Source organism: Salvelinus sp. IW2-2015, linkage group LG15 (genome assembly GCF_002910315.2).
Source record: "Salvelinus sp. IW2-2015 linkage group LG15, ASM291031v2, whole genome shotgun sequence".
NCBI lineage: Eukaryota > Metazoa > Chordata > Actinopteri > Salmoniformes > Salmonidae > Salvelinus > Salvelinus sp. IW2-2015.
Window position 1 is genome coordinate 66,683,408 of NC_036855.1, and position 11,263 is coordinate 66,694,670.

General features: G+C 46.1%; 1 protein-coding gene across 1 annotated transcript; it reads left to right on the top strand.

Moving 5' to 3' along the window:
* The first annotated feature begins 1,834 nt into the window (after nucleotides 1-1,834).
* LOC111975182 (transmembrane protein 266-like) lies at nucleotides 1,835-10,786 on the top strand. Its single transcript, XM_070447336.1, has 3 exons — nucleotides 1,835-5,214; nucleotides 8,614-8,679; nucleotides 8,798-10,786. Exons 1-3 carry the CDS (start codon nucleotides 5,100-5,102, stop codon nucleotides 9,580-9,582), a joined length of 966 nt encoding a protein of 321 aa, XP_070303437.1. The 5' UTR covers nucleotides 1,835-5,099; the 3' UTR covers nucleotides 9,583-10,786.
* The last annotated feature ends 477 nt before the right edge of the window (nucleotides 10,787-11,263 follow it).

Sequence of the window (11,263 nt, forward strand, 5' to 3'; positions counted from 1 at the left end):
TAGGCCTTGAAATACATCCACAGGTACACCTCCAGTTGACTCAAATTATTTAAATTAGCCTATCAGAAGCTTCTAAAGCCATGACATCTGTTTAAAGGCACAGTCAACTTAGTGTAAACGTCTGACTCACTGGAATTGTGATACAGTGAATTATAAGTGAAATAATCTGTCTGTAAACAATTGTTGGAAAAATTACTTGTGTCATGCACAAAGTAGATGTCCTAACCGACTTGCCAAAATTATAGTTTGTTAACAAGAAATGTATGGAGTAGTTGAAAAATGAGTTTTAATGACTCCAACCTATGTGTATGTAAACTTCTGACTTCAACTGTATGTGCAGATGAGGATGTGCAAGTAGAAATACTGGTATGCAAAAGAGCAGAAAAACAAAAAACAAATATGGGGATGAAGTAGGTAGTTGGTTGGATGGGCTATTTGCAGATGGGCTGTGTACAGCTGCAGCGATCGGTAAACTGCTCTGACAGCTGACGCTTGAAGTTAGTGAGGGATATATAAGTCTCCAACTTCAGTGATTTTAGCAATTCATTCCAGTCATTGGCATCAGAGAACTGGAAGGAAAGGCGGCTAAAGGAGGTGTTGGCTTTGGGGATGACCTGTGAAATATACCTGTTGGAGCGCGTGCTACGGGTGGGTGTTGCTATGGTGACCAGTGAGCTGAGATAATGCGGAGCTTTACCTAGCAAAGACTTATAGATGACCTGGAGCCAGTGGGTGACGAATATGTAGCGAGGACCAGCCAACGAGAGCATACAGGTCGCAGTGGTGGGTAGTATATGGGGCTTTGGTGACATAACTGATGGCACTGTGATAGACTGCATCCAATTTGCTGAGTAGAGTGTTGGAGGCTATTTTGTAAATGACATCGCCAAAGTCAAGGATCGGTAGGATAGTCAGTTTTACGAGGGTATGTTTGGCAGCATGAGAGAAGGAGGCTTTGTTGTGAAATAGGAAGCCAATTCTAGATTTAACTTTGGATCGGAGATGTTTGATGTGAGTCTGGAAGGAGAGTTTACAGTCTAGCCAGACACCTAGGTATTTATAGTTGTCAAAGAATCACCAGCAGCGAGAGCGACATCATTGATGTATACAGAGAAAAGAGTCGGCCCGAGAACTGAACCCTGTGGCACCCCCAGAGGTCCGGACAACAGGCCCTCCGATTTGACACACTGAACTCTGTCTGAGAAGTAGTTGGTGAACCAGGCGAGGCAGTCATTAAAGAAACCAAGGCTGTTGAGTCTGCCGATAAGAATACGGTGATTGACAGAGTCGAAAGCCTTGGCCAGGTCGATGAAGACGGCTGCACAGTACTATATTTTATCGATGGCGGTTATGATATCGTTCAGGACCTTGAGCGTGGCTGAGGTGCACCCGTGACCAGCTCGGAAACCAGATTGCATAGCGGAGAAGGTACGGTGGGATTCGAAATGGTCGGTGATCTGTTTGTTGACTTGGCTTTTCGAAGAAAGGCAGGGCAGGATGGATATAGGTCTGTAACGGTTTGGGTCTAGAGTGTCTCCCCCTTTCAAGAGGGGGATGACCACGGCCGCTTTCCAATCCTTAAGAATCTCAGACGATACGAAAGAGAGGTTGAACAGACTAGTAATAGGGGCGGCGGATAATTTTAGGAAGAGAGGGTCCAGATTGTCAAGCCCAGCTGATTTGTAGGATCCAGATTTTGCAGCTCTTTCAGAACATCAGCTGTCTGGATTTGTGTGAAGGAGGGGGGGGGGGGCTTGGACCAGTTGCTGCAGGGGGTGCAGAGCTGTTTGCCGGGGTTGGGGTAGCCAGGTGCAAAGCATGGCTAGCCGTAGAGAAATGCTTATTTAAATTCTCGATTATCGTGGATTTATTAGTGATGACAGTGTTTCCTAGTCTCAGAGCAATGGGCAGCTGGGAGGAGGTACTCTTATTCTCCATGGACTTTACAGTGTCCCAAAACTTTTTGGAATTAGTGCTGCAGGATGCAAATTTCTTTTTGAAAAAGCTAGCCTTTGCTTTCCTAACTGACTGTGTGTGTTGGTTCCTGACTTCCTTGAAAAGTTGCATATCGCGGGGACTATTCAAGGCTAGTGCAGTACACCACAGGATGTTTTGTGCTGGTCAAGGGAGTCAAGTCTGGAGTGAACCAAGGGCTATATCTGTTCTTAGTACAATTGTTTTTTGAAAGGGGCATGCTTATTTAAGATGGTGAGGAAAGCACTTTTAAAGAACATCCAGGCATCCTCTACTGACGGGATGAGGTCAATATCCTTCCAGGATACCCGGGCCAGGTCGATTAGAAAGGCTTGCTCGCAGAAGTGTGAGATCCTGGTTGAAGACAGCAGAGGTGTATTTAGAGGGCAAGTTGGTCAGGATGATATCTATGAGGGTGCCCATGTTTACGGATTTAGGGTTGTACCTGGTAGGTTCCTTGATAATTTTTGTGAGATTGAGGGCATCTAATTTAGATTGTAGGACGGCCGGGGTGTTAAGCATATCCCAATTTAGGTCACCTAGCAGTACGAACTCTGATGATAGATGGGGGGCATATACATATGGTGTCCAGGGCACATCTGGGAGCTGAGGGGGGTCTATAACAAGCGGCAACAGTGAGAGACTTATTTCTGGAGAGATGGATCTTTAAAAGTAGAACCTCTAAAATTTTGGGCATAGACCTGGATAGTATAACAGAACTCTGCAGGCTATCTCTAATTTCAACATTTTTGGTGGCCTTCCTAAGCCAGGATTTAGACACGGCTAGGACATCAGGGTTGGTGGAGTGTGCTAAAGCAGTGAATAAAGCAAACTTAGGGAGGAGGCTTCTGATGTTAACATGCATGAAACCAAGGCTTTTACGGTTGCAGAAGTCAACAAATGAGAGCGCTTGGGGAATGGGAGTGATGCCGGGGGCTGCAGGGCCTGGGTTAACCTCTACATCACCAGAGGAACAGAGGAGGAGTAGGATGAGGGTACGGCTAAAGGTGGTCGTCTAGTGCTTTGGGAACAGAGAATAAAAGGAGCAGATTTCTGGGCGTGGTAGGATAGATTCAGGGCATAGTGTACAGACAAGGGTATGGTAGGGTGTGAGTACAGTGGGGGTAAACCTAGGCATTGAGTGACGATGAGAGAGGTTGCATCTCTGGAGGCGCCAGTTAAGCTAGGTGCGGTCGCCGCATGTGTGGGGTGTGGGACAAGGGGGCTATCTGAGGCATGTTGAGCAGGATTAGGGACTCCGCAGTTAAATAAAACAATGAGAGCTGCCCTAAACAACAGTATACAAGGCATACTGACATTAGAGAGAGGCATAAAGCAATCACAGGTGTTGATTGGGAGAGCTAAGACAACAACGGCTGAGACAACAACGGGTAAACAGCTAAGACAACAACAACGGGTAAATGGCGATGAATGGGCAGAGAGAGTCAGTTAGCTACACACAGGGCCTGAGTTCGAGGCTGGGGCCGACAGATAAACAAAATGAAGTACCGTGTTAATGAACAGTCCAGCAGGCATCAGCTGTGTAGCCGAGTGATCATAGGGTCCAATGAGCAGKAATAGATATTTGGACATGAAGGTAGGATTAGGGTTAGGGCTGTGGTTAACGGTTAAGCTGGCATGTGGACATGATGCTATGATAATGGTTAYGGTTGAGGTTAGGGTTAGGTTTGAACTGGGATGTGGACCTGAAGGTAGGGTTAGGGTTGTTGTTGAGCCTAGGGTTAGGGTTGAACCAGGATGTGGACCTGAAGGTAGTGTTAGGGTTGAACCAGGATGTGGACCTGAAGGTAGTGTTAGGGTTGTTGTTGAGCCTAGGGTTAGTGTTGAACCAGGATGTGGACATGACGCTAGGGTTAGGGTTGAGGGTTAGGGTTAAGGTTGAACCGGGAGGTAAACATGAAGCTAGAGTTAGGGTTGTGGTTGAGGCTAGGGTTAGGGTTAAAGTTGAAGCAGGATGTGGACATGACGCTTGGGTTAGGGTTGTGTTTGAGGCTGTTTCAGATTTCCAGAGGCTGCAATTTCAATTGCTACCACAGGGGGGCAGTAACACGTCACAGAAGAGTTCAATGTGTAGCCAACGCATTTTCAACAGACATCAGAGACGATGTTTCTTCAAATTGTTTTACAATATTCAATGATTTGCAAATCCATAATAAACAGGCACAAGAAAAGTTGATTTTGTGATATTATGAACCCACAATACTCATAAGCACGCAACATAATACAGTAAAATATATTTMMAAAGATGTTTCCCATATAGATGTAAACAACACATATTTTCCATGTTGTTKTTTTTATCACTGTCACTGGTCACCTATGAACYCTTGAACATCTTGAAGAACGATCTGGCCTTAATGGCCATGTACTCTTATAATCTCAACTCGGCACAGCCAGAAGAGGACTGCCCCCCTCAGAGCCTGGTTCCTCTAGGTTTCTTCCTAGGTTCCTGCCTTTCTAGGGAGTTTTCCCTAGCCACTGTGCTTCTACATCTGCATTGCTTGCTGTTAGGTTTTAAGCTGGGTTTCTGTATAAGCACTTTGTGWCATCTGCTGATTTAAAAYMGGCTTTATAAATACATTTGATTGATTGATTAATGACTGCACTCCTSTAGTCAGTTGAAKTAAAGGACTACATTTCTTTCAAAGACTCAAGGTCCCAAGATCAATACAGGGAGAAGCCATAACTGTACATCAATGGAAACATGTTGTTGTACAAAACAGTCCAGTAATGATGGGATCCTCAGTGTAATGCTAGAAACAAACKGTTCATGTGTAATCTGACTGTCTGTTTGTCAATATGAGCCATCAGGCCAGAGGAAACCCCAGTGAAAGCATTGATCCTATAGCTAGTAATAGAACCACTTAGCTGCAGAATGCCTGGGATCATGCTAAAAGGGCCTGTCTGGGACTAAAAGGTTAGTCAACACTGACATATTGTTACACCAATACACCAAGATTTCAGCTAGAAGAATACATGTGTTCGCCTTTTCCAGACCAACTCTCTCTCTCTCTCTGTCTCCCCCCCTCCCTCAGTTTGAGATCAGACAGCTCCGGGCCCACCTGGCCCAGCAGGACTTGGACCTGGCTGCGGAGCAGGAGGCTGCTATGCAGATCCACCATGTGTGGGGCAAACAGAGGAGCAGCTACCAGGTGGTGGAGGGCCAGGGCCCTGGGGAGTCTGACGATGAGGGACATGGAGTCCTCAGGGAGACCCCAGCAGGTAAGCTACACTATATATACAAAAGTATGTGGACACCCCTTTTGGCCATGTAGTGTATGTCACATCCAGGGAAACTAGGGCCCAGAGTTTTTCTGGCCCTAACTATAACGGTGTATGTAATACTCCATACCATAATCCTCAGACCATGAGATAAAATAGATACTAGCTCTTTGATATTCTTCATGGGTATTGCTATATTCCGGAACATGTAAGGATATTGAGTCTGATGAATACTGCTGTTCCAAGAGGCAGACAAACCTGTAAATCCTAATTATGAATTAGTTCACCACAGACCAAAAACAATGAACTTGACTCATTTTATTATTTTATTTTTATTATTACCCCTTTTTCTCCCCAATTTCGTGGTATCCAATTGGTTGTTACCGTCTTGTCTCATCGCTGCAACTCCTGTATGGACTTGGGAGAGGCGAAGGTTGAGAGCCGTGCGTCCTCCGATACACGACCCAGCCAAGCCGCACTGCTTCTTGACACYATGCCCGCTTAACCTGGAAGGAAGCTGCACCAATGTGTCAGAGGAAACACCGTATACCTGGCTCGCTAGTGRGCGATGGGACAAGCACATCCCTGCCGGCCAAACCCTCCCCTAACCCGGACGARGCTGGGCCAATTGTGCGCTGCACCATGGGTCTCCCGGTTGCGGCCGGCTGCGACAGAGCCTGGACTCGAACCAGGAGCTAGCACTGCCTTAGACCACTGCGCCACTCGGGAGGCCTGTGACTCATTTTAATAAAGTTCTACATTCGTCTGTTTGGTTGAAAAGGCATCCTGACAGAACCAGGAGAGAGGTTTGTACATAAAATATGCGGGCATGTACATAAAGTATGTACATAATTATGTGGGACAAAAAGTCCCATCCAATGTAACATCAGGTGAATGGGGTGTCAGAGCAGTGTCAAACTGATCTAGCAGCAGTAGCCCTGAGCTAGTCTCCAGGCCCTAGCCTCTTAAAACACTGACGTTAACTCACAACACCCCTCTGACCGCAGGCAAGGCACGCACACACACATACACAACACACACACACCACACCTCTGACCGCAGGCAGTGCAGTATCAATAAGAGGGCAGAAAAGCTTTTAGGATGTGCTGAAACCTGGGGACAACAAGCATGTTCTCCTAATGGCTCGTCACACACACACGACAAGGCATGCACGCACACACACAGCACACACACACACACACACACACACACACACACACACACCACAACACACACACACACACACACACACACACACCACACACACACACACACACACACACACACACACACACACACACACACACACACACACACACACACACACACCCCCAACCTCAGCCAGGCTGTTTGAGGTACAGAGTGCTCTGTGCATTGGGCCTTGTTCTGAGGTCTGAGCAGAGAGAGGGCCACTGTGAACATCTGCTCCTCTTCACCTGGAAACCACAATAGGGCACCAGGAGACGCCACACCACCACCCCCAGGGGATTGTGGGAAATCTGGCTCTTAGGAACAAGCGTGTTTTTTTTCTTCTCCAGAACATGGAAGGAGTATTGGGACAGGAGGAGCACTTAGGCTTCAGGCAGGCCTGCAAGGACAGACCGTGGACTGGGTTAGGACTCCTCACGTCTCTCTCTCCCCCCTCTCCCGAGGGATGCCATCAAAGTGTCATTCATTCTAATTGAGGCACTCTACTGCGAAGTCTATTTCCTTGTTGAAAACTAAGCTTGTTTRAAAAGGAGGTAGAAAAGGTTAGACACATTTTGTCTACTGGTCACGAGGGATTTGTGGTTTTGTCACTTCTCAAGAGAGCAGCTGTAGATTTTGAGGGACATACAAAATTGACCACACAGAGTTGTGGGTGAAAAGCACAGTAATTTCTTTCAGATCAACTTCTTGGAAGTTCACATAACTTCTCTATGTGTTGTACTGCTGGGGGAAGGGYACATAGTACCAAAATCCAATGTGAATACCTCACTTAAAGGAGAAGTTTTATTTTTACAACCGAATCTCTCTTTTTGATGTAAATGGAATGTTATAGACGTGTTTTTGATAAACTTACCCCAAACAGCAAATCCCTTCCTCATCCTTTTTGTGTAGTATGGGGACCTCAAAAATACCCAAATACATCCTTTTAGAAACGGCAAAGCTCTCAGTATAGTGATGCAGTGCTTTAGATGTTGTACATGTGAAATTGTGTCATTATGAACTTTATCCACAACGTTAAAATTCCTTTTGTTGCGTATTAGTGTTTTTTCGGGGCCCCCATACTACAGAACGAGGATGAGGAAGTGATTTGCTGTTTGGGGTAAGTTTATCAAAAACGTGAATAAAAGGTGTTTGGACCCTTCTATAACATGCCATTTACATAAAAAATAGAGATTTTGGTGTTTATAAAAAATAAAACCTCTCCTTAAGGTAGCAGAGCTGCGTGAATACGGCTCTGCTACAGTACCTACAGATCATCACAAAGTATTGCACATGCAAATTGATTTAAACCAAATTAAATGACCTAAATGATGTCAGCCCCACTTCATAGATGGATGGTAGCCTTACTGTTGGGGGGGGAAGAGAGAGGGAGGGAGAGAGAGAGAGGGGGGAGGAGGGAGGGAGGGAGGGAGAGAGGGAGAGAGAGAGAGAGAGAGAGAGAGAGAGAGAGAGAGAGAGAGAGAGAGAGAGGGGGAGGGCCTTTCATGTTGTCCATCCTTTCTTTTTCTCTTTCTTTCTTTCTCTCCTTTTTTTCTTTTTTTCTCTCTTTCTATTTATTTCTTTCTCTCTTTCTTTCATTGTCTTTCTTTCTCTCTGAGACCTCATCCTCATGTGTTATTAATCACTGAGTGATTGTCTTGGTCGTGTTTTAGTGAGTGCAATGCTTCCTCTCCAGGGGTGCCGCCCCCCACCCTCCATCCAACCCTCCCTCCCCTGGATTAATATTTTACGCTGAAAAATAAATGAAATTACCCYTCAGAGTCTGCTGTGGTCCTGGGGGATTGGCCCAGGCACTCAGGGTACTTTGGGCACCACTCAGCGGACAAACACTGAGCTCAGGCCCAATCAAGCGAACACTGAAGAGCAGATCAGGGCAGAACCATTCACCACTGAGGCCCTAGCTGTCTGGCTGAGGACACAAAGAGAACTCTATACCAAAGCCTGGTTGCTCTCACATTCACTACTGTACTTGAGCCTCACAACACCATCTGGTGTGATTTGGAAACCAGGGTTAAGTCGGTAAAGCACCTGTACACTTGGATTGATAGATAAGATGTCAGATGTCTCGCCACCTAAAAGTGAAATGTACTGTTCCCACATCTAGGGATTGCTTTGCACTGTGTTTACAGTGTTTGAAATCATACAGATTGGGTCTTTAACCTCATCATGCTTCTTTTATCTGTTATCCAGACCCTGTTGTCCATCATGACGACATGAACAACTATATCAGCCAGTACTACAGTGAACCAAGTAGTGGTGAGTGACTTAGTGGATCTTGGGTAAAGTYCATAGCTGGTAATGTATATGGGGCAACTCTGCTGTATACCTACTGTATCTTCCCCAGTCTGATGTACTGGATGATGTGTCATTTCAGACATYGGGGGTCCTCGTGTCATCACCACGGCAGCCATCGARGTCCACCTCCCTAAGACCCATTACCCCGCCCACAACAACCCTCTGCTGGGRGTGGAGCAAATGAGRAGRGCTGTGAGTGACACRTCCACCAGRGTATCACMGTCCAGCGGCAGTCTGACGGCCCGCCCCCATAGCCTGAGCAGCCACACCCTGCGCTCGTCTACTACGGACTGCAGCAGCAGCACCACGGCCAGGGACTACCACACCCAGGCTAGGAACTACAATMCCCATACCAAGGCCCGGGGGCCTTATCTGGACTACAAGTCCCAGAWGCAGACCCAGGACAGGGACTTTAACACCGAGCACRACAACACCCAGGGCCAGCGCTGCTTCCCCCTGCCCTACTGCAGCCCTCTGGGCCTGGGTCTGACCTCAGCCCAGCCTCCCCTTCCACGGGACCCCAGCGTGGTAGTCCAGGAGCTGCTCTCGTCCCTGTCTGAGGACTCCTGRCTGGCCCAGAAAGGCCTGGTGGACCCAGTTAACCTGAAGCTTCCCAGCCCTGCCGGCTCAGCCAAGGCCAGCCCAGAGCTGGAGCACAGAATCAACATCTACAACTGGAAGAATCAGGAGGAGAACCAGTACCAGAGCCGGGGCCACAAACAGGGCAGAGCCGCAGCCACTGTGCTCCTACAGACTAAGCCTCTCATCCACCTGCAGGGCGGCGCTCCTGAGTCCTCTTTGGAGGAGAAGTATAGGCTACTGGGRCCTGCTGATGGTCCACTGGGCCYTSTGCCTGATACATAGGGTTGATTCACACTACTGAGCTGAGCCAAGCCGAACCGAGCTGCATTGTGCTGGCCTGGTTATGCATCCACCATAGTTGTTTGAACCGTGCTGGAAAGGACATGTGAAAAGAATATGTCAGAGCCAGCACTGGTTGGCTCGGGTCGGCACAACAGTGTGAAAAGGGCAATAGTCCATCCCAGAGGACAGAGCATACAGCTCAAGACAGAACTGACTGACCTGGCTTCTCCAAATCCTCATGCTTCAAACAAAGTCAGAGCCTGGTCCAAGATCAAACCTGGKGTTACAAAGACCATCTGTTAGCAAGACAGCACAAACAGATCTGGGACTAGGCTACCGCTCTCATGTTAGTCTTCCCTTCTCTGTGGGGCTCCAGACAGAGACAGACAGACAGACACAGCCCTCCTCGACCTCAATCTTGGGGTGACTTTGAATAATGCCCKATTTGCACAACAATGACCCAATGAGGACAGAGGAGACACGTGTGGGCCTAGAAAGAACCATCATCAGGAAATCCCACTTTAAATGGGGCCCCAAATGTGAAACAAAACAGTTTGAAATAAAACCAGCAATGGGCCATATTCAAGCCTTTACAGAACACGCCTATTCAAGTGTTCCTATGTTAACTACAAGACAGATTTGACATGAGATTTCTCTAAGTTGGGTGGGAGTGGGAGGCTTTCTTTTTATTTGTATTGGCTACTGTAACTGTGCAGTTCTCTCTGCTCTAACAACCAAGCCACAGGGTGCTTTCTCTGTACAAACTGTCTGTGCCAAATAAACAGACAATTTCTTACTATACTTTTGTCTTTCTATAACAGAGATAAAGAGGTTTGTATTGAAGTAGAGGAACATCAACCATATCAAGCCTGACATTTTCTAGCCAGATACAAGAACAGGCAATTGAATAAATGATGGAGGAATTAAAAGTATGAGGATAGGTAGTGAATGGCCCTAAAGGATCCCAAGAGGTACAGTATAGGAAAAGTATGTGAATCTGATTATGAGCAGTGATAGAGGATTGATGTTTTAGATTGGAGTGCTGGTAGCATYAACCTTTCTTTAAAAGATCTACAGCCTGAACAAGCCAATCCTGTGCACTTTAATCTTTACAGATGTTTTGTAAACTTAATGAGGGTGAACTCATTGCCAAATTGCAGGTGGTGCCATTCAAATAATAAATCAACCTTTGTAACATTAACAATATTGTGGTCRCATTTTATTGCTTTCAGTTGTACATGAGCCATGCCATTTTAAATTATATTATTTTGTACATTGGTAGCAGAGATTTTCGTATTCACTCTAATATTSATTAGTTGCATTTACCAAGGGATATGATGTATATATGGATGCACTTTACAAAGCAATACATGAAATGACACAGTAGAATACAGCCCAAACCAAAAAAGTACTACGATGTATTCGAGATAGAATCCTCTACATTAATATGAATGAGTTTGTTTTACATGTGGGCTCTTTATCAGATATGACTGAGCCTTCCTATTGGCTCCAGACTCTACAACATCACCCTACAACACTTTTGCATTAGCAACTGTCAACTTATTTGCATATCGCTCTGACAAATGAAATAAATGATTCATATCTATTAACATTGGAGAGACCTGTCACAAAAAAATGTAATTGGTTAATGAGGTTGTCATTATAAATGTCTGGTAATGAG